Below are 23,197 nucleotides of genomic sequence, written 5' to 3'. Positions count from 1 at the left end.
GGATGGCCATTCTGGCTGGTGTAAGGTGGGACCTCAGAGTGGTTGTGATTTGCATTTCATGAGTGATGTTGAAATCTTTTCATGCGGTGTTTTGGCCATCTGTATGTCTTCTTTGGAGAATGGTGTATTTAGATTTTCTGCCCTTTTTTTGGATGGGTTTTTTTGTTTGTTGTTTGGTTTTTTGGTATTGAGCTGCAGAAGGTGTTTATAACTTTTGAAGATTAATCCCGTGTAAGTTGCTGCATTTGCAAAGATTCTCTCCCATTCTGTGGGTTGTCTTTTCATTTTGTTTAGGGTTTCCTTTGCTGTGCAGAAAGTTTGAAGTTTAACTACGGGCCATTTGTTTATTTTTTTTTATTGTCATCACTCCAGGTGGTGGATCTGAGAAGATACTGCTGTGGTTTCTGTTGGAGAATGTGTAGCCTGTGTTTTCCTCTAGGAGTTTATAGTATTCAGTCTTACATTTAGGTCTTTAGTCCATTTTGAGTTTATATTTGTGTATGGTGTTAGGAAGGGTTCTAATTTCCTTCTTTTCCATGTGGCTGTCACTAGTTTTCCCAGCACCACTTCTTGAAGGGGCTGTCTTTTCTCCTTCGTATATTCTCGCCTCCTTTGTCATAGCCTAGTTGGCTGTCGGTGCATGGGTTTAACGCTGGGCTTTCTCCCCTCTTCCACCCATGTATATTTCTGTCTTTGTGCCAGTGCCATGTGGTTTTGATGATTGTAGCTTTGCAGTAGCGTCTGAAGTCAGGAAGCCTGATTCCTCCAGCTCCATTTTTCTTTCTCAGGATGTCTTTGGCTATTCTCGGTCTTTTGTGCTTCCAAACAAACATTGAACTATTTGGTTCAAGTTCTGTGAAAAATGTCCTTGGTAATTTGATCGGCATTGCATGGCATGTGTAGATTGCCTTGGGTGGTATGGTCATTTTGGTCGTATCGGTGCTTCTAATCCAAGAGCATGGAATGTCTTTCCATCTGTTTGTGTCATCTTTTATTTCTTTCATCAGTGACTTAATGTTTTCAGAGTACAGGTCTTGCGTCTCTTTAGGTAGGTTTATTCCTCAGTATGGTATTTTTTTTGATGTGATGGTAAATGGGATAGTTTCCCTAATTTCTCTTTCTGATCTTCCACTGTTAGTCCATAGAAATGCATTTGATTCCTGTGTATTGATTTTGTATCCTGCAACTTTGCCAAATTCATGGATGAGCTCTAATAGTTTTCTGGTAGCATCCTTAGGATTCTCCAGGTATAGTATCATGTCATCTGCACATAGTGGTGGTTGTACATCTTCCTTTCCAATTCGGGTTCCTTTTACTTCTTTTTCTCCTCTGATTGCCATGGCTAGGACTTCCAAAACTATGTTGAAGAGTAGTGGCGAGAGCAGACATCCTTGTCCTGTTCCTGATCTCAGTGGGAATTCTTTCAGCTTTTCACCATTGAGAATGATGTTAGCTCTGAGTGTGTCATATATGGCCTTTATTACGTTGAGGTGGGTTCCCTCTATGCCCACTTTCTGAAGGGTTTTTGTCAGAAATGGGCGTTGGATATTGTCAAAGGCTTTTTCTGCGTCTATTGACAGGATCATATGGATTACATTCTTCAGTTTGTCAATGGGGTGTATGGCACTGAAGGATTTGCGGATATTGAAGAATCCTTGCATGCCTGGGATAAATCCCACTTGATCATGACGTACAATCCTCTTAATGTATTGTTGGATTTGGTTTGCTAGTCTTTTGTTGAGGATTTTTGCACTGATGCTCATCAGTAAAATTGGCCTGTAATTTTCCTTTTTTATGTGGTATCTTTGTCTGGTTTTGGTATCAGGGTGATGGTGGCCTCATAGAATGAGTTTGGGAGTGTTCCTTCCTCTGCAATTTTTTGGAATAGTTTCAGAAAGATAGGTGTTAGCTCTTCTCTAAATGTTTGATAGAATTCACCTGAGAAGCCATCTGGTCCTGGACGTTTGTTTGTTGGAAGTTTTTTAATCACAGCTTCCATTTCGGTACTTGTGATTGGTCCCTTCATCTTTTCTATTTCACCTTGCTTTAGACTTGGAAGATTGCACTTTTCTATGAACTGGTGCGTTGCTTCTCAGTTTTTTGGTGTATTGGCGTATAGTTGCATGGAGTAGTCTCCTATGATCTTTTGTATTTCTGTGATGTCCGTTGTAACTTCTCCCTTTTCATTTCTGATTTTCTTAATTTGAGTCTTCTCTCTTTTCTTCTTGATAAGTCTGGCTAAGAGGTTCTAAATTTTGTTGATCTTTCCAAAGCACCAGCTTTTAGTTTCATGCATCTACTGTGTGGTTTTCTTCATTTCCATTTCATTGATTTCTGCTCCAATCTTTCTGATTTCTTTCCTTCTACTAAATTTAGGTCTTGTCTGTTCTTCTCTCTGTAGCTGCCTTAGGTGTAAAGTTTGGTTGTTTTTTGAGCTTTTTCTTGTTTCCTGAGGTGGGCTTGGATTGCTAGAAACTTGCCTCTTAGAACGGCTTTTGCTGCATCCCATCGGTTTTGGAGTGTCGTATCTTTGTTGTCATTTTCTCCTAGGTATTTTTTAACTTCCTCTTTGATTTCCTCCGTGATCCGTTGGTTGTTCAGAGCATGTTGTTTCGTCTCCACATGTTTGTGTATTTTGCAGGTTTTTTCTTGTTGTTGATTGCCAGTTGTATGGTATTGTGGTCGGAAAAGATGCTTGATATGGTTTCAGTTTTCCGAAAGTTACGAAGGCTTGATTTGTGGCCCAGAATTTGATCAATCCCAGGGCACGTTCCATGTGCACTTGAGAAGAATGTGTATTCTGTTGCTTTGGGATGGAATGTCGTATAAATATCTATTAAGTCCATCTGGTCGAATGCTTCCTTTAGGGCCTGTTGATGTTCTGTCTGGATGATCTGTCCATTGCTGTAAGTGGGGTGTTAAAGTCCCCCACTCTTTTTGTGTTATTGTTGATTTCTCCTTTTAAGGTTGTTAGCAGTTGCCTTATATATATAGTGTGGTGACCCTGTGTTGGGTGCATATATATTTCCAATTGTTATATCTTCTTCTTGTATTGATCTTTTGATCATCATGTAATGTCCTTCTTTGTCACTTATAGTATTCCTTATGTTAAGGTCTATTTTGTCTGATATGAGTAGTGCTACTCCAGCTTTCTTTTGATCCCTGTTTGCATGGAATAATTTCTTCCATCCTCTCAGTTTCAAGTTGTATGTGTCCCAGCATATATATGGATCTCCTTTTTGTATCCATTCAGCCAGTCTGTGTCTTTTGGTTAGGGCATTTACTCCATTTACAGGTAAAGTAATTATTGATATGTGTGGTCTTATTGGCATTTTATTCACTGTTTTGGATTAGTTTTGTTGCTCTTCCCCCCCCCCTTCTTCTCTTGTTCTCTCCTCTTGTGCTTTGATTACTGACTTTAGTGTTGTATTTGAGTTGAATTTTCCTATTTGTGTGTGTGTATCAATTGTAGGTTTTTGGTTTGCAGTTGCCCTGATGTTTTGATTGAGGAGTACATATATATACATATATATGATTGTTTTAAGTTGTTTGTCTCTTAATTGCAGGTGCATCTCCGGTGTCTTGCATGTGTACCCTCGTCTTCTCATGCTTTCTGATTTTGGTAGCATATTTGTGCATGGGTGATTTCCTACCTGTACTGTATTTATGCCTTTACTGGCAAGTCTTGTTATTTGTGGTACTTTTGTTTCTACTTGTGGCCTTTTCTGCTCTGCCTAGAGAAGTTCCTGTAGTATTTGTTGTAAAGCTGGTTTAGTGGTGCTGAATTCTCTTAGCTTTTGCTTATCTGTGAAGCTTTTGAGTTCTCCTTCAAATCTGAATGAGAGCCTTGCTGGGTAAAGTAATCTTGGCTGGAGGTTTTTTCCTTTCTTCACATTAAGTACATGATGCCACTCCCTTCTGGCCTGCAGAGATTCTGCTGAAAAATCTGCCAATAACCTTATCGGGGTTCCCTTGTCTGTTATTTGTTTCTTCTCCCTGGCTGCTTTCAATATTTTCTCCTTGTCTTTAATTTTGGTTCGTTTGATTAATATGTGTCTTGGGGTGTTCCTCCTTGGGTTTATTTTATATGGTACTCATTGTGCTTTCTGGATTTGAGTGAGTGGTTCCTTTCCCATGGTAGGGAAGTTTTCAGCTATTATCTCTTCAAATATTTTTTTCTGTCCCTTTCTCTCTCTCTTCTCCTTCTGGCACTCCTATAATCCAGATGTTGGTGCATTGAACATTGTCTCGGAATTCTCTTAGACTGTCTTCATTTCCTTTCGATCTTTATTCTCTTTCCTGTTCTGCGTCAGTGATTTCCACTACACTGCCCTCCACCTCACTTATTCATTCTTCTGCCTCGTGTACTCTGCTGTTGATTACTTCTAATGAATTTTTTATTTCAGTTATTGTATTTTGCATCTCTGCTTGCCTGACTTTTAAATCTTGTATTTCTTTGCTCAGCATTTGCTGTAAATTATCAGTTTTGCCTCCTGTTTATTTCCAATGTCTTTCATCCTCTTCAGCATCATCAGTCTAAAGTCTTTTTCCTGGAGGCTGAGAATCGCCTGATGACTTAGCTGTTTTTCTGGGATTTCTTCATGCTCCCTTATCTGAGTAATAGTTCTTTGCTTTTTCATTTGTATAGGTTTTTGGTGTGGTGTCCTTTTTGCAGACAGTACACTTGTAGCCTCTCTTACTTCTGGTGTCTGCCCCCCTTGTGGTTGAACTTGGTTAGGGGGCTTGCTGTAGGCTTCTTGATGGGAGGGTCTGGTGCCTGCCCACTGGTAGGTGGGGCAGATTTGTCTCCCCCTGGTGGGTAGGGCTTTGTCTCTGGGTGAGATTAGAGGTGGCTGTGTGCCTGGGGGGGGCCTTTAGGCAGCCTGTTTACTGATGGGCATGGCTGTGATCCCCCCTGGATTATTGTTTGGCCTGGTGCTTCTCAGCTCTGAAGGGTGGGGCCAGATTTTCCCCAAACAGAGGAACACACACTGTTGAATATTTCTGAGAGCTTTGCCTCCTATGTTCCTCCCCTACAATGATCCATGGTCACCCGCATTTTTCCCAGGTGATCCTCCAAGAACTGCAATCAGGTCAGACCCAGTTTCCCATGGAGCCTCTGCTTTGCCCTGGGACCCAGTGCACATGAAAGTCTGTGTGTGCCTTTCAAGAATGGGGTCTCCGTTTCCCCCAGTCCCATGGAGCTCCTGCACACAAGCCCCACTGGCCTTCAATGCCAGATGCTCTGGGGGCTCTTTCTCCCTATGTCAGATCCCTAGGCATGGGGACCTAATGTGGGGCTCAGAACTCTCACTCCTGTAGATGAGTCTCTCTGATACAGTTACTTTCCAGTCTGGGGGTCTTCCCACCCAGCAAGTATGGTGTTGCTTATATCAGGTAATTGCCCCTCCTACCATCATGATGTGACCACCTCTTTGTCTTCTGGAGTAGGATATCTTTTTGAACGTTTCCAGCCCACTTGAAGGTTGTTCAGCATTTGGTTGTAATTCTGTTGTTTTTGTGAGAGAACATGAGCGCCAGGCCTTCTATCCCACCATCTTAATCCTGTCGCTATTTTTTCTTGATTTACCTTAAATGTAAACTATCTCTGTCATTCGGATCTTAAGTTCTTGTGAAATGACAGTTATTTGGCTTGTGTACCATTTCTGGAAGTCACAATGTTAAATTGCCCTGCTGATGTGATAAGACAAACTACCTACATTCTCTGATTCTGCATTCCCTGTGCATGCCCTAAAGAGAGGTGCATATGATGTTGTTGCCAACAGAAGAATAGCAGCACCACCAGAATAGTGGGTTCACATATGCTTTATTGATTATGGATACTTTCCTTACTAGCCATATGCATTAGAAGAAAATTGAGAATCGGGAAAATAAACCAGACAGAAACAGAAGTATTGCATTATATCCCTTATATGTGAAATATTAAAAAAAAAAAAGTTGAACTCCTAGAAACACAGAATAGCATGGTGGTTTCCAGGGTTGGGATGTGGAGGAAATAGGCAGGTCTGGTCATGCCAGGTCTGCTGGAAGCAAGAGATTTCATGAGTGATTTGTGAGCAGGAACTCTAGTGCTTCTGTGGACCAATCATGCTGCTTTCCCAGAGCCCAAACAACACCCACTGCTTTACTGCTGATTATACTTTTTTCTTTCTTTCTAGCCACCCATGCATGTCTCTGGCCAACACAATGGTGGCTTCAGAGCTGCTTTATAGAGGCACACAGTTCCACTGGTTCCAACCACAAGGAAAGGAGATGTGATGCAGATTGTGACTGATTTTCTGTACGGTTTTGTTGGCTTTGTCTGTATGCATATATGTGGGGAAGCCACGTTCATCCAGAGCCTGGATGTGGACACACAGCAAATTGGAGATGAGACCCTGGCCCCGGTACTCAGGCAGGGTGGCCCCCATCCGTATCTCTCCTGTCTGGTCCATCAGGGACCAAGATATAGGGGTGCCCTCAGGCCCCAGCAAGCAGATGGAGAGAAAGTTGCGGATACATCGCTCAATGAATCTCTGGCTCCTCTCGTTGCCACCAAAATGCCAGAACTTATTCACCAAGGCAGCGTGGGTAACATCCATGGATGAGACTTGAAACACCTCTTGGTTACTATTGAAAACAAGGGAATAGAACAGCCCATAAACCACACATACTGTGGAGTGATGTATTTGTTTGCCCCCAAATCATCTTCAGACAATCAGAGCACAAGGTATAGATTCTGCATCCAGATGGCCTGGACCCATCGTCTGGCTACTGAGTTGTCTTCAGGAGGCTGTATAATGTTCCTATGCCTCCATTTCTTCTTTATAAAGTGGGACTATTCACCGAACCTTCTTCAAAATCTGATATGAATATAAGAGCAATTCCATCAGAAGTACCTAAGACTTGTGCTCACACACAGTAAAATGTATAGTTCTTCTCAGCAACACAGTGACTGACTCTCCAGTTAACATGAGAGATGTGCTAGGGCCCCTATTTTACAGGTAAGAAACATACATAAACAGAAAAGAGACAAGTGCCCCAAAGTACATGCCAGCAAGCTATTTATGAAGATCGAGCTTGGAATCCCGAAATCTTAGAATGTTGGTGTCAGGGGGCCCTTGGCCACTGTGGGAAGCTGAAGACCAGAGAAGGGCAGTGATGAGGACAGGCAGCCCCTAGGGTACAGAGCACTGAATGTGAAGCCTTCTGCAAGACATAAAGGGGCTTTAGGAGGTGACCTAGAAAGAATCCTGGAGTTCCCATTGTGCCTCAGTGGTTTCAGGACCCGACACATTGTCCATGAGAATGTGGGTTCGATCCCTGGCCCCATTCAGTGAGTTAAGGATCCAGCGGTGTCAGCTGTGGCCTAGGTTGCAGATGCCACTTGGATCTGGCTTTGCTGTGGCTGTGGTGTAGACCTATAGCTGCAGCTCCAATTCGAGCCCTAGCCCGAACACTCCCATATGCCAGAGGGAACAGAAAGAGAGGGAAAAAAAGAATCCACGATGAGGAATTATGAGGTCTAGACTCAAGCCCATCATGTCCTTAACCGTCCACATGACCTGAACAAATATATCTTCATCTGATCCCATTTTCTGTCATGAAAGCGGGGATAATATCTCCTCTCTTGTCTATATCATGGGGTGGACAAGAGAATCAAATGAGATTTTAGATGTGGCGGTGCTTTTCAGGTGTCGTGTGTGAAACTGTGTGAATGAAGCTTTTCCAGGCATCTTAGCACACAGGGCGCCCTAGGAGTGGGCATCTCCAGGTCACGTCCTCACCAGCAGTGTTCAGTTCTAGTCAGTGTTAGGCTGGACATCAATGGGGGAAAGCCCATCATTTGTTTCATTTTTCTTTACCAGAAACCTGTTGCTCTGTGGAGTGAATTCATGAAAAGCGCATAGAGCAAGCATCTGCTCTGCGTTTTGCTCTGGCTCTGGAGGGTTTGTCAGTGAACTACATAAAGGAGCTCTCCGCCCTTGTAGAGCAGAGGGTCACACAAGAAACAGGTCGATACGTACACCAAGAAGCTGATGTCAGATCGTGATAAATGCAATCAAGAAAAGACAAATTGGGTTAGTGATGAACACTTAAGGGGGCGGTGGTTTTACACAGGATGCTCTGAGAACTCACAGGAAATGACATTGGAGCATGTGGATGGCAAGAAAGAGGTCTTTAGATAAAGATCAGAGGGAAGGACAAGGTATCAAAGTGCAAAAAGGCAATGGCCCAGAGGCATGGGTGAGTGTATGAGATCAAGTTGCCAAAAGATGGCTAGAGCTGCTGATGGGAGTAAGCAAGAGGGGCAAGATGAAACCCAAGAGGGAATGGGTTCCAGGTCTTATAGGACCTTGGAAGTCCATAAGAAGAGTCTGATTTTATTCAAGGTGAGCTGGGAAACCTCAGGGGCTTTTCAGCAGGTTAGTTAACAGAATCCACATTATACACACTAAAAAAGCATCTGCTTGGAAATGGATTGTAGGGAGATAAGGAGAGATGTTGGGAGGCTACTTGAGTAGCGAAAGAGGTGAGTAGGGCAGAGCGTCTTTTTTCAGACTCACCTGGCTTTGGGTCTGCTGTATCCAGGAGGTAAGTTCTTTGTCTCCGGCAGGGAAGGAAGCAGTTTTATTGCCATCTCAGGCGTTATATAGAGAATGCGTTGTGTTTGCTTGACCTTAATGAATTTAGTGGTTGCAAGATTCTGTATAACCTCGTCCAGGCTGGGCTGTGAACCTAGAGAGGAGTAAAGTTAGGAGAGAAGTCATTGCCCATTTAGATGCTTCAAGAAGCTTCCCAGTAGACATAGGCAGGATGTGGAGTCACACAGTGTTGCTTCTGGTGTGGCCATTGATCATGTGACCAAGGCCACATCACTCCCTGAGCATGTTTTCTCTTATGCAGCACAGAGGTAATACTAGAACTCCTGACTACATGACCATGGGCGTCAAGAAGAAGTGGCATTACATCATTTTCATTGTTTTGGTCTTTTGTCTTTTTAGGGCCGTACCCGTGGCACACAGAGGTTCCCAGGCTAGGAGTGGAATCGGAGCTGTAGCTGCCGGCCTCCGCCACAGCCACAGCAACGCCAGATCCAAGCTGCATCTGCGACCTACACCACAGCTCGTGGCAACACCGGCTCCTTACCCACCGAGTGAAGCCCTTGGTTCAAACCTGCGTTCTCATGGATGCTAGTCATATTCGTTTCCACTGAGCCACAGTGGGAACTCCCAGAAGTGGCATTTTAAAAATAATAGTACCTTACATGCACATATGACATGCTTGGGTATTGGTCAAATAGCAAATTAAATCCTTCCCATTAACCCTTTGTTTTAAGTACTTTTCTTATCTTCGTTTTTTATGTGAGGGACCTGAATAACAGCTAGGTTCTATGACTTGCTCAAGATCACAAAGCAAGTACAAGCAGTGCAAGGATGCCAGCCTAGGGAAGCTGACTTCAGGGACCGTGGTCCTTGTGACCAGGGAGGGGTTCCATGGCACAGGGATTTATCATCTAATTCTAGGAATGGAAGGCCAGAGGGAGAGCTTTGCTCTCCCGCCTAAGGGATTGATCACCGTAAGAGACCCCAACTACGTCTGCATAATAGATCATGAATCCTCAGCTAACGAGAACTTACACTACCCACAGTTTCTTAGAAGGACCTCACAGTTTGCAATGTTTGAATTCAACCCTGCTGAACAGATGGTGGCAGCGGATATGAAAAGTGAACATCCCATCCAGTGTCCGGGCGGCGGGGAGGTGGTAAAAAGAAATAACGGTTGTAGGGGGAATGTACTCAGGATAAAAAGTGACCCTGCAGGTATAGGCATGAGCAGTCCCAGCAGCCGGCACACATCCCACATCCCTTACATACTCTGGATCTGCAAATGCTGCTTCCAGTTGATGACATCTGATGTGCTAAGGGCTTCGTGACAGTTCTTGAGATCCTTAGAATAGATTTGGTAGGTATTGGTGTGGTGATCAAAGTCATCTGTCATCTCCTGTTTGGTTGGGTGATGTAAATAAATCACACTGATTACCCAGGGGTTGGAATACTTGTGCTTGGCATTTCATCATATGGTGCTATTTTACAGGCTTGAACATTACATTCTTCTAGATGCATGGTCATCCTGCTGAATCCTTGACATCACGAGATGCAAATCATAATATAATCATAATCCATCGTAAGTTACAGATTTAATGGATTATTCCACTATGAGCAAGTACCTATACCAGGTATTTATAGGATGCATTGCAATTTCAGATCAACCAAACATGCACCAGTTTAGGAAGTATGCTTGAATAATTCTGTACCACTCAGGAAAAAGAACGGATGTTCATCGGAGACAAGCTTCTGCTATAAGAGTACATATTACTTTGGTTCAAAGGGTCCTAGAACAAATGGAGTTTGAACAAAAGAGTATGGAAATTGATGTGGCTACCCCTCCATCAGAATTTTCACTTACACATGGTAAAGCTGAACAGAATGAAGGCACATGATGTCTTTAAAACGTAAACCACAATGAACTATTGTTTAAAAAATAATTCCTATTCCCCAAAAAAATGAACCACAAAAGCTGCTCAAAGAGACCTCCTCAGAATTCACATATAAAAGATGAGATTACTTGAAGAGGAAGGAAGGAATCAGAGAACAACCACCCAAAAGAGTAGACTAGTGGAAAGTATTGGACATTAATTTACACATATCAAAGTACTCAGCATTAATACGGCTGACAGTCCGTGTTTTCAAGATTTCATAACAAAGCAAACATTACTTCATTTTTCGATTTCTATACTTTAAATTATTTTTGCATTGTGTTTAATTTGGTATTTTTGTTTATTTCTTGGCCACACCTGTGGCATGCAGGAATTCCCAGGTTAGGGATTGAACCTGCACAACAGCAGTGACCCGAGCCACTGCAGTGACAACTCCAGATCCTTAGCCAGCTGCACTGCAAGGGGACTTCCCACCTTTTTTTTTTTTTTTTTTTTTTAGGGTCGCACCCAGGGACTATGGAAGTTCCCAGGCCAGGGGTCAAGTTGGAGCTGCAGCTGCCAGTGTACACCACAGCAACGCCAGATCCTAGCTGCATCTGCAGCCTACACCACAGCTCATGGCGACAGCAGACCCTTTAACCCACTGAGCGAGGCCAAGGATTGAATCCACATCCCCTTGGATACTAGTTGGGCTCCTCACCCTCTGTGCCGCAATGGGAACTTCATCTATTTTTTTAAAGAATTTTGAAAGAACCATTCTATATTTAAATTTTACTTGTAAAGAACTTGTATCCAAATGACCTCATATGGCTACATAGTTTTGCAGGGAGGCATTTTTACTTTATGTTTTTCAATACGCTCACAACAGATTTATATTTGAACCTGAATCGCCCCTTCGTCTGAGTGATTTAAAAGGCTGCTACTGAAACTATATTCCCAAATACAAGTATTGTAAGTTGTCCTTAATATTGCCCTAACATTATTCATATTTACCTTCACCTAGCTTTATGTTACCCACAGGAATACCCTATGACTCTTTATTGCATTGAAATATTAGAGATGGGTAGGACCTGGTTCAAAACTACTTAACTATTTACACGTTCATTCAACAATAGTTTTATTGTTGTGATAAAAGAGGCTTACCATGACACGTACCAACTGACCGTTTTTAATGTTCAGTGGCGTTAAGGACAATTTACAACATTGTACAACCGTCACCCCCCACCATCTCCAGAAAGTCATTTCTGGATCCACAGGGACTAGCACGTGGCCAGGCGTGTGGTAGGCACCCAGCACACATGAACACAGATGCATATTCGTTCTACATCTGGCATCTTACCTGCTCCTGAGGGCGAATAACCACTGTATTAAAATCAGGCCACTTGTCCACCAAGGCCTTTAGCTTGAAGGGGTTTCCTTGGTTCATGTGGAAGACGGTGCCATAAACCTGCAGTTTCCCGAGAGAGGAGAGGACCAAAAGCATCATTTAATCAGGGCAAGGTTTATTTCTATGAAATTATCCTTTTGTTTTCTTTTAAGAGCCACACCCGTGGTATAGGGAAGTTCCCAGATAGGGGTTGAATCGGAGCTAAAGCTGCCGGCCGACACTGCAGCCACAGCAACTCAGGATCCGAACTGAGTCTGGGACCTACACCACAGCTCACGGCCTCGCCAGATCCCCAACCCACTGAGCCACGCCAGGGTTTAAACCTGCCTCCTCATGGATACCAGAGGGATTCATTTCCACTGTGCCACCACAGGAACTCCCATGAAAAAGGAAATTTTTTGATTGGAAGGTACCTAATGAGAATTTCTGCAGATCATTTTTTAGGTTTGACTTTTTTCCCCAACAAATGTATCTTTCAAAAATATTTACCTACAAAATATTCAGACCAATGAAATTTATGACAAAAAGTATGAACTCTCCCATTACAGCATTTAGTAAGATCTTCAGTAGATTTCCTTCTGTTCCTGTACACACACATCGAATTTCACAAAAATGAAAAATTTCAGATACACTCTAGGTGTTTCCAATTTTCAATGTGAAAACTGACTCTTCAAAGAATATCTTTTTGCAGAAATCTTTGCATAGGTACCCACTATGCGCCCAGGGAAGGTTTTTCGAAGAAAGATTGCTGGGTCTACAGTTATCTACATGTTTTTAACGTAGACTTTCAAATTATCCTCTGGGCAAGGTAAATATTTCCTACCAGTAAGTGGGGGCTTTAGTCATTAAAGATCGGGGCAATGTCTCTTTGGTCCTTTATTTATTTATTTATTTATTTATTTATTATTTGTCTTTTTGCCATTTTTTGGGCCACTCCCACGGCATATGGAGGTTCCCAGGCTAGGGGTCTAATCGGAGCTGTAGCCGCAAGCCTACACCAGAGCCACAGCAAGGCGGGATCCCAGCCATGTCTGCAACCTACACCACAGCTCACGGCAACGCTGGATCCTTAACCCACTGAGCAAGGCCAGGGATCGAACCTGCCTCCTCATGGATGCCAGTCAGATTCCTTTCCACTGAGCCATGATGGGAACTCTGCCCCCTGGTTAATTTATCTCTCCCCCTAAGTCTCTGGTCCTTTTCTAGTAAATAAAAAGTAAGCCAGAGGGTCAACCTATGAAAGAATGATTACCTTTCTCTTCCCCAGCGTGAAAGGATGGTTACCAATGGATAAGGTTGAGGAAGGTGAATACCTTCAGCTCACCCCCAAATTATGCCAAGCCTTTCAGAGTATTAGCCTCCAATAAGAGAAAGAGATGTCACCATGATTGACATCCTTGTAGACTTATGGTCCGATCTATGAAACAGCAGCTAATATTTGCACAGTGGCTAATATTTGACCCTGTGGTAGCATCAGGGTGCATGGTGTGGACAAAAAAGATTAATGGAAGTTGAAATATATAAGTTTTATTGACCAATGTCCAGGGCCTTGTGCCAAGTGGATGAGCATAATGGTTAGTTGTTGGTTTCAAGAGGTAACTTGCCTGGAGTAAAATCCTGGCTGTATGCTCGGTGAACTTGGTGGCGTGCAGAGACCTCCAGGCTCTGCGCCTGTCCAGCACCACAACCAGGATGTTGGAGGTGCTTAATCCAGTCAAGTTGCAGAACTTTTCCATCATCACAAGGATCGCCCGCCCGGGGTGCTCTTTTATAGGCACTCCCATTACCGTCCCACGCCCCACCTCCCCCACAGCCTCTGGCAGTCATCGATCTGGTCTCCATTTCTGCCATTTTGTTATTTCAAGAATTTTAGATAAATGGAGTCACGTAGCACGTGACCCTTTGGGACTGGCTTGCTTTCACTCAGCATGATTTTCTGGAGATGCATCCAGATTGTTGCAGGTATCCATAGCTCGTTCCTTCTTTATCATTCAGTGGTATTCCGTGGTATGGATGTACCATGGTTCATTCACCTATGAAAGGACATCTGGGTTGCCTCCAGTTTTTGACTCTGAGGGATAAGGCTCTCATAGACATTTGTGTATTCGAGTTTGTGTGACCATAAACTTGCATTTCTCTGGGGCAAATGCTCAGAACTGCGATTGTTGGTTGTGTGCTGGTTGGACAGGGAGTGTTTAAAGAAACAGACAAGTTGCTTTCCAAGACTGGCTGTGCCATTTCACATTCCTACCAGCAAGAGATGAGAGATCCCGTTTCTCCTCACTTTTACCATCGGAAGTTGAGAGACGTTTTTGCTCCAAACATTCAGGCAAGCTCAGGAAAGTTCAAATTGGGTAGGTGACTTATATTTCTGGCCCCAGCAGTATAACCAGTTGGGCAAGTTATTTGTTTTCTTGGCCGTAGAGACCTCCTCTGCAACACAGGGAGAAGCCTGATACCCATCCCATGTGGGCGTTTGGAAGTGTATGTGAGTTCACAGATAAAGCCCAGGAGCTGGGATGAAGTAAGGGTGATAACTGCCTCCTATTGCTTCTGATGGACTACTCTGCCACCGTTTCTGGCCCCGACATACCCAGGTGGTGCTGGTGTGGACAGTGGTTGCATGTGACTTGAGCTTCTATCTTTAGCTATCAAAGTAGCTTTTTAAAAGAGCAGTTCCAAAATAAAATAAAACAAAATACAAAGCATTTCCTAGCTTTGTCAATCCTCTGAGTGGTAAAAATGAAAATATAAGTGAAATACGTGTAAATCCAGCCCCTTGGTAACAAACGTTGCAGTAAAATAATGAAGGGTATGTAATCATTTCTAGGTCTTCTCCATGGATAGTGTACCTTCTTTTGGGTGTCAAAGAGATAGGATTTGGCCTATGAAATATTCCCCAAAGACACATGGTGGTAACCTCACCTCAGGCAGAAAGGTTGAAAAATTATTATGTCTTAGGTGAACCTCTTAAGGAAAAACCAAGGAAATGTTTTTGCCTCTGCAGAGAGCAGTTTGGGGCCACTTAAAAATATTGGGCATGGAGGTCCCATTGTGGTGCAGCAGAAATGAACCCGACGAGTAACCATGAAGACATGGGTTCCATCCCTGGCCTTGCTCAGTGGGTGTAGGATCTGGCATTGCCATGAGCTGTGGTGTAGGTCACAGGTGCGGCTCAGGTCCTGCATTGCTGTGGCCTGTGACATGGTCTGGCAGTTGTAGCTCCGATTCGAGTCCTAGCCTGGGAACTTCCCTATGCCACAGGGGCAGCCCTAAAAAGCAAATATATGTCTATCTATCTATCTATCTACCTATGTATCTATCTATCTATCTACCTCTGTATCTGTCTATCTATCTATCTATCTATGTATTTGGACATGTCACATTCCTGAGACCTCCTTCCTCTTCCAGGACAAATATCTTTTCCTTGCCAAGAAGTGGTGTGGACTGCATGAGATGTACCATGAGTGAGTTTCTGCTACCGAAGGCATGCTCAGTCAACGCTCATTTTCTTTCCCTCCTGTTACAGGAAGAGACAACCCTCTGGTTCCCTAAGAATGCCCCGTGCTCACCTTTAAGGACTCGGGAAGGCTCTTCCTCAAGCATTTCTCTAGCCTCAGCAGCATCTGGGCACTCTGCAAGTGGAGCATCTTGGCAGGTACCTTAGCCTAGAAGAGGACCAAGAAAACAGGCAGGAATGAGAAGATGGTGAACCAAACAGATGACACAAACAGATGGAAAGACATTCCATGCTCTTGGATTGGAAGAACCAATATGACCAAAATGACCATACCGCCCAAGGCAATCTACACATGCCATGTGATCCCGATCAAATTACCAAGGACATTTTTCACAGAACTTGAACCAAATAGTTCAATGTTTATTTGGAAGCACAAAAGACCTAGAATAGCCAAAGACATCCTGAGAAAGAAAAATGGAGCTGGAGGAATCAGGCTTCCTGACTTCAGACTCTACTGCAAAGCTACAATCATCAAAACCATATGGCACTGGCACAAAGACAGAAATATACATGGGTGGAAGAGGGGAGAAAGCCCAGAGTTAAACCCATGCACCGACAGCCAGCTAGGCTATGACAAAGGAGGCAAGAATTTACGATGGAGAAGAGACAGCCCCTTCAAGAAGTGGTGCTGGGAAAACTAGTGACAGCCACATGGAAAAGAAGGAAATTAGAACCCTTCCTAACACCATACACACAAATAATCTCCAAGTGGATTAAAGACCTAAATGTAAGACCAGATACTCTAAAACTCTTAGTGGAAAACATAGGCCAGACACTCTCTGACATAAACCACAGCAATATCTTCTCAGATCCCCCACCTAGAATCATGACAATCAAAGAAAAATAAACAAATGGGACTTAATTAAAACTGAAAGTTCCTGCACAGCAATGGAATCCCTAAACAAAATGAAAAGACAACCCACAGAATGGGAGAAGATTTTGCAAATGAAAATCTTCACAGCTGACAAGGGATTAATCTCCAAAGTTTATAAACACCCTCTGCAGCTCAATACCAAAACAAAAAAAAAACAAAATCCAAACAACCCCATCAAAAAATAGGCAAGAGATCCAAACAGATAATTCTCCAAAGAAGACATACACATGGCCAAAAAACACATGAAAAGATGTTCAACATCACTCATTAGTAGAGAAATGCAAATCACGACCACTATGAGGTACCACCTTACACCAGCCAGAATGGCCATCATCCAAAAGTCTACAAACAGTAAATGCTGAAGAGAGTGTGGACAAAAGGGAACCCCATTACACTGCTGGTGGGAGTGTAAATTGGTGCCACCACTGGGGAACGCAATATGGAGATTCCTCAGAAAGCTAAAAACAGAATTACCATTTGATCCAGTAATCCCACTCCTGGGCATCTATCCAGAGAAAACCATGACTTGAAAACATACATCTACTCCAATATTCAAGGCAACATGAATGGAAACAACCTAACTGCCCATCGACAGACGAGTGCATAAAGAAGATGTGGTACATATACACAATGGAATATTCCTCAGCCATTAATAGGAAAGAAATAACTGCATTTGCAGCAACATGGATGGACCTAGAAACTATCATGCTAAGTGAAGTCAGTCAGACAGTGAGACCCCAACATCAAAGGTTATCACTTACATGTGGAATCTTAAAAACAGGCACAGTGAACTTCTCTGAAGAATAGATACTGACGCCCAGACTTTGAACAACCTATGGTTTCCAAATGAGACAGGTTGGGGATGGAGAGATGCACTGAGGGTTTGGGATGGAAATGCTGTAAAATTTGGTTGTGATGACCGTTGTACATCTATAAATGTACTAAATTCACTGAGTAATAAAAAAAAGACAAACAATAAAAAAACAAGACAGTCTCAATATCTGTCCCTAGGATAAGGCCACATCAATCACGTTCGCATAGCAGATAGCGACAGAGTAAAGAGACAAAGTAGGTGATTAAATAATTCATCTCACCAGGGGATTGTAAGGAAAGAAGAAAAGTATGGGATGCCCCTGTGAGTTAATGCTGACTTGAGAAAACCAGCTTACTGAACAATAAAACCCAGCAGGCTTGCTTGGAAACAAAAGCATGACACAGCACATAAGGCATGCTCCCAGATAATAAAGCACTGGTGGAACTAGACCCTCATCCTACCCAGTGAGGTTGGTAACACCATGAGTCCTAGGATATGCTCTTCTGCACACAGTAAAAATAAAAAATACAGGAAAAGGTGATGTTCTACTGAAACCTGAGATGATTTATCGTATTTTAGCAAAGCCCGCCTTTTTGCCGGTTTCTACTATGGCATGACAGTCCCGGTTGGACCCTGCTGGGACAAGAACGCTCCCCTGCCCGACACAGAAGAGGCACTGCTGATGAAGGCTGACGTCTACTCAAGAAGGAAGAAGAAGGCGGTCTTCTGCCCTCTCCACTTTTCCTTTGATGATAAAACTGTAGCCCACTAAATTATAGGGGATGGAGCACTCCCTTGCCAGCAGGCTCGTATTTCTCACAAGCGTTCCTATACGAATAAACTCTTTCCTGACCTGTTGCTCTGCTTCTCACTGAATTCTTTCTGTGCCGAGACAGACCTGACACCTCACTACCATTCTACTGGCTTCATCAGTTGGTGGCAACTCTAGGAACCATCAAGACAATAACTGTCACACAAACAAAGGACAACACTCAAACAAAAGGAGAAAATAGAGAAGAAAAAAAGTACACAGTTCTTGATTAAAAGAGGTAAATCTTTGCTTATAGATATTAAATAAGCAATATAGGTGAGAATTGTAAGGATGTGGAGAGAGAAATTCAGAAGGGAAAACAAAATAGGAAAAAGGCATTTCATGGCCATACCATGACTGATAAAAATCTTTTGAATTTCCTTTCTTTTTCACATGATTTGAATTAACAATAAATCTGGTCTGCATCCCAGTCCACTTTCCTCTGCATATGTCCTCCCTGACTGTGAACAGACTATTTCACTTTCCCGGTTAACCTTTAACTAAGGAACAGGCCACCTCTTTTAGAGTGTTTCCTACAGGAGTAAATCGAATAATGTCTGCACATACCTCGACAGTAGGTGCTAGATACACATCATCTGGATCAGGAGGCTTCCTTGCAGCTGTTATTACCGCTCCATGCCACCCCCCTCCATATCGTTGATCTGCTCAGAATGGAAACCCGGCTTAGCCCTTCCAAGAATGTTTTCTGCTCTACACATAGTACATGGGACAGATTACTTCTCAGATTGAATCAACTCCCTCTCCTTCAAAGTGTATCAATAAGTGAGCTCAGCCCTCTTATCTAGAACCAACAAGATCATCTGATTTTTCCCCTGGTCGTGGGTGAAAAAGAAGGCAAGTCTCAAAACAATGATTCTCTCACCATTCGGGCCTCACCTGAAAAGTTGTCTCTGTGCAGAAAGATCCCCAGGACCAAATGCGAAGCAGCAGACTTTTCCAGAATGTGGAATTCTTTTTGTCTTGGCCCACACAGCCAGGACTTGCAAGTGTGTTCTGGTAATTTTTCTCCAGAAACAGCTGAGTTGCAGCCGTTAACAAAGACCTTGCCTCTTTAAGAGGGGAGGGTGGAGAAGCTTCTATTAGCTGGCGTGTTGTCCAGTGGCACCAGGTCCCTCCCTCTGGGTCACATGTTCTGCTGCTTCTGCAAGTTTGGGAGCCTGGCTGAAACTCAGAGTTTGTGTTCTGATCCCACCACTTACCGGTTGTATGTTTATAGCCAAGTTATCTAATCTCTCTGTGCCTCGGTTTCCTCGTGTACTCATGCTACCTCCTCTTACTAGGTTTTGGGTTTTGTTTTTGTGAGTTAAACAGGCTAGCATTTGTGAAATGTTCAGGTGAGTGCCTGACAAATATAAAACATGTGTTAATGTTTCTTAAAGGAAACAAGGCAAAACAAAATTACCTGAATGTAGGGTAGGCCAGATGTGTAAATATGTCTCTCCAAATCTTGAGTGAAATACTTTTTCCCTGTGGTTATAGACCCAGCCCCTTTTGATAAGAGCATTATTGTAATTATTATTATTATTTTGCTTTTTAGGGCCAAACCTGGAATTTGAAGCCGAGCTGCAGCTGCTGGCCTACCCACAGCCACAGCAATGCAGGATCCGAGCTGCCTCTGCAGCCTACACTGCAGCTTGTGGCAATGCTGGGTCCTTAGCCCACTAAGCGAGGCCAGGGATTGAACCCGCATCCTCACAGACGCTATGCTGGGTACTTAATCCCCTGAGCCACAACGGCCACTCCAATAGTATCTTTCTAACATTGATCAAAATACCATTGTTAAAAATTGTTGATCAGAATATCACTGTTAAAAATTCAGTTTAATAGCATCAGCTGAATGTATGTCCGTCATTTGTGGAATTTTTTTAAGGAGCTGCCATGGGAGAGAGTCTTTAAGTTGACTGAACCAGGCATAACTTGGAGGAAGTAAATCAGAGAGTCAGGGTGTGATTGTCCTTATACCCTAAACAAGGTATCAGCAGTTAAGGGAAACGTTTTGTGGGCAGTCAGAACCGTACACCCTTAAACTGCAAAAGGGAATGATGTATTCAAAACAGTAAAGGATAAAATCATGTAAAGGAGAATGGGCCTACTAGTAGGTTGAGAAATCTGGAAGAATCTTATGTCAATGGTCTTTGGTAGAAGCAGATTAATTTATGGAGATTTCTGTGTGTGTGTGTGTGTGTGTGTGTGTGTGTGTGTCCACATCCATAGCACGTGGGAGTTCCAGGCCAGGGACTGAACCCACACCACAGCAGTGACCAGAGCCACTGCAGTGAAAACACCAGATCCTTAGCCCACTGTGCCACAAGGGACCTCCCAAGGTTTTATTTGTTTTGAGGCAGTCAGCTTCTGTGGACCATCTTCTTTCTGAGGTTCCCTGGAAAGCTGACGTTGAAGACTTTTCTTTGTATATTTTTCTCATGCTTATCATCTGGAGATAAGTCCTTGTAAGCTTACAGCTGAATCGGTCAGGAATACCTGAGAGAGGCGTCCCTTCCAGGAAGGCTCCAGGGGCAGTCCTTCTCAGGGTTCTTTTCCAGAATCACCTGCATTTAGATGATCTAAGAATCGATCAGGTAACTGATGAGGAAAAGCAGCCTACTCCTATCGAAGCTCACGCAGAATGAACCAACCTTGTCTTTTTCAAAATGTTGTACTTTAGTATTGATGGAGCTATTTCCTATGACACAGGCCTGCCAGTGAGCAAATCATACCATCTCGGATGGGACAAAATGGGATAGGACACAGTAAAAAAATGAATGAAACCCTGACACACACGACAAGGTACATACGCCTCATAGGCATTAGGGGAATGGAAATTCCAGCCTTAAAATAGTACTCAGTATATGCTGTGAATCTTATGAAGTTCAAGAACCTGAAAAATAGTCACTAAAGCAATCCTAACTGTGGTTGCCTCTGGTAGGGCTGTAGATTCATGGGCAAAGAGCATGAAAGAAGTTTCAGGGGTGACAGAATTGCTTGCTTTTTTGAAAGGGATGCAGGTTTCACAAGCATAAGTAAGCCTATTTTAATGTCACAGAACTGCAACATGAGATCTAGGGGTTTGCTAACTATGCCTTATTTTAAAAGAGAGAGAAGTCTTTGATTTGCCTTTCTCCATTAATTAGTGAGAGGTTGAGCATCTCTTCATTTGCCTGCTGCGAATCTGTATGTCTTCTTTGGAGAAGTTTCCATTTAGGTCTATTGACCATTTTTTGATTGGGTGGTCCTTTTGTTGTTGAGGTGTGTGAGTTGTTTGTATATTTTGAAGATTGGGCCCTTGTCGGTTGCATCATTTGCAAAGACTTTCTCTCATTCAGTGGGTTGTTTTTTGCTTTTTTTTTTTTTTCAGTTGTTTTCATTTTTTTCCCCACCCTTTGTACAGCATGGGGATCAAGTTCCCCCTACAAGTATACATTTTTTCCCCACCCTTTGTTCTGTTGCAATGTGAGTATCTAGACAAAGTTCTCAATGCTACTCAGCAGGATCTCCTTGTGAATCTATTCTAAGTTGTATCTGATAACCCCAAGCTCCTGATCCCTCCCACTCCGTCCCTCTCCCCCCAGGCAGCCACAAGTCTCTTCTCCAAGTCCATGATTTTCTTTTCTGTGGAGATGTTCATTTGTGCTGGCTATTAGATTCCAGTTATAAGGGATATCATATGGTGTTTGTCTGTCTCCTTCTGACTCATTTCACTCAGGATGAGAGTCTCTAGTTCCATCCATGTTGCTGCAAATGGCATTATGTCATTCTTTTTATGGCTGAGTAGTATTCCATTGTGTATGCATACCATTTCTTCCTAAGCCAATCATCTGTTGATGGACATTTGGGTTGTTTCCATGTCCTGGCTATTGTGAATAGTGCTGCAATGAACATGCGGGTGCATGTGTCTCTTTTAAGCAGAGTTTTGTCTGGATATATGCCCAAGAGTGGGATTGCAGGGTCATATGGAAGTTCTATGTATAGATTTCTAAGGTATCTCCAAACTGTTCTCCATAGTGGCTGTACCAGTTGACATTCCCACCAACAGTGCAGGAGGGTTCCCTTTTCTCCACACCCCCTCTAGCACTTGTTATTTGTGGACTTACGAATGATGGCCATTCTGACTGGTGTGAAGTGGTATCTTTTGGTGGTTTTGATTTGTATTTCTCTTATAATCAGAGATGCTGAGCATTTTTTCATGTGTTTGCTGGCCATCTGTATATCTTCCTTGGAGAACAATCTATTCAGGTCTTTTGCCCATTTTTTCCATTGGTTGATTGGCTTTTTTGCTGTTGAGTTGTATAAGTTGCTTACATATTCTGGAGATTAAGCCCTGTCCATTGCATCGTTTGAAACTATTTTCTCCCACTCTGTAAGTTCTCTTTTTGTTTTCTTTTGGGTTTCCTTTGCTGTGCAAAAGCTTTTCAGTTTGATTAGGTCCCACTGGAGTATTTTTGTTCTTATTTCTATTGCTTTGGGAGACTGACCTGAGAAAATATTCATGATTTTGTGTGTGGCGTTAGAGAATGTTGTAATTTCACTCTTTTACATGTAGCTGTCCAGTTTTCCCAGCACCATTTGTTGAAGAGATACCTTCTCTTCTAGGAGTTTGATGGTGTCCTGTCTTATATTTAAGTCTTTCAGCCATTTTGAGTTTATTTTTGTACACGGTGTAGGGTGTGTTCTAATTTCATTGCTTTGCATGCAGGTGTCCAGGTTTCCCAGCAATGCTTGTTGAATAGACTTTCTTTTTCCCATTTTATGTTCTTGCCTCCCTTGCCAAAGATTAATTGTCCATAGGTGTCAGGGTTTATTTCTGGGTTCTCTACTCTGTTCCATTGGTCTGTCTGTCTGTTTTGATACCAGTACCACACTGTTTTGATGACTGTGGCTTTGCAGTATTTCTTGAAGTCTGGGAATTTTATGCCCTCTGCTTGGTTTTTGTTTCTCAGGATTGCTTTGGCAATTCTGGGTCTTTTGTGGCTCCATATAAATGTTTGGATTGTTCTAGTTCTGTGAAAAATGTCATGGGTAATTTGATAGGGATTGCATTGAATGTGTAGATTGCTTTGGGTAGTATGGCCATTTTTACAATGTTGGTTTTTCCAATCCATGAACATGGGATATCTTTCCATTTCTTTACATCTTCTTTGATTTCTTGGATTAACGGTTTATAATTCCTGGCATATAAGTCTTTTACCTCCTTGGTCAGGTGTATTCTGAGGTATTTGATTTTTTTGAGATGAATGGTTTCTTTTGCTGTGCCAAAGCCTTTGTGTTGAAT

At 42.8% G+C, this 23,197-nt stretch overlaps 1 protein-coding gene across 3 annotated transcripts; it reads right to left on the bottom strand.

Annotated features, from left to right (window-relative positions):
• Window positions 1–5,808: 5,808 nt before the first annotated feature.
• Window positions 5,809–18,981, bottom strand: LOC100517803 (glycine N-phenylacetyltransferase). Of its 3 annotated transcripts, none has more exons than XM_003480697.5 (6): window positions 18,805–18,981; window positions 15,461–15,556; window positions 11,841–11,948; window positions 9,879–10,005; window positions 8,568–8,739; window positions 5,809–6,630 (listed from the first exon to the last, which is right to left on the bottom strand). In XM_003480697.5, exons 2-6 carry the CDS (start codon window positions 15,536–15,538, stop codon window positions 6,228–6,230), a joined length of 888 nt encoding a protein of 295 aa, XP_003480745.3. In that variant the 5' UTR covers window positions 15,539–15,556; window positions 18,805–18,981; the 3' UTR covers window positions 5,809–6,227. The 3 variants fall into 3 exon arrangements, with proteins under 3 accessions (XP_003480745.3, XP_084867223.1, XP_084867222.1); XM_085011097.1 differs by lacking the exon at window positions 18,805–18,981 and adding an exon at window positions 18,475–18,694; XM_085011096.1 differs by lacking the exon at window positions 18,805–18,981 and adding an exon at window positions 18,260–18,357.
• Between the last annotated feature and the right edge of the window lie 4,216 nt (window positions 18,982–23,197).

This window comes from Sus scrofa, chromosome 2, assembly GCF_054392235.1.
Source record: "Sus scrofa isolate SSC_HxYL_T2T_F1_AM1 chromosome 2, Sscrofa_HxYL_maternal_Yorkshire_Landrace_v2.0, whole genome shotgun sequence".
Classification (NCBI taxonomy): domain Eukaryota; kingdom Metazoa; phylum Chordata; class Mammalia; order Artiodactyla; family Suidae; genus Sus; species Sus scrofa.
Note: the sequence above shows the minus strand (reverse complement) of the source record. Positions and strands in the feature narration are given on the sequence as shown.

Excerpts from the sequence above, each read along its gene's own strand:
- LOC100517803 (XM_085011096.1), bottom strand. Across the intron at positions 11,949-15,460 it reads GCCTTCCCGAGTCCTTAAAG|GTTTATGGCACCGTCTTCCA; the intron begins GTGAGCACGGGG and ends GGGAAACTGCAG. Across the intron at positions 6,631-8,567 it reads TACAGCAGACCCAAAGCCAG|TAACCAAGAGGTGTTTCAAG; the intron begins GTGAGTCTGAAA and ends TGTTTTCAATAG.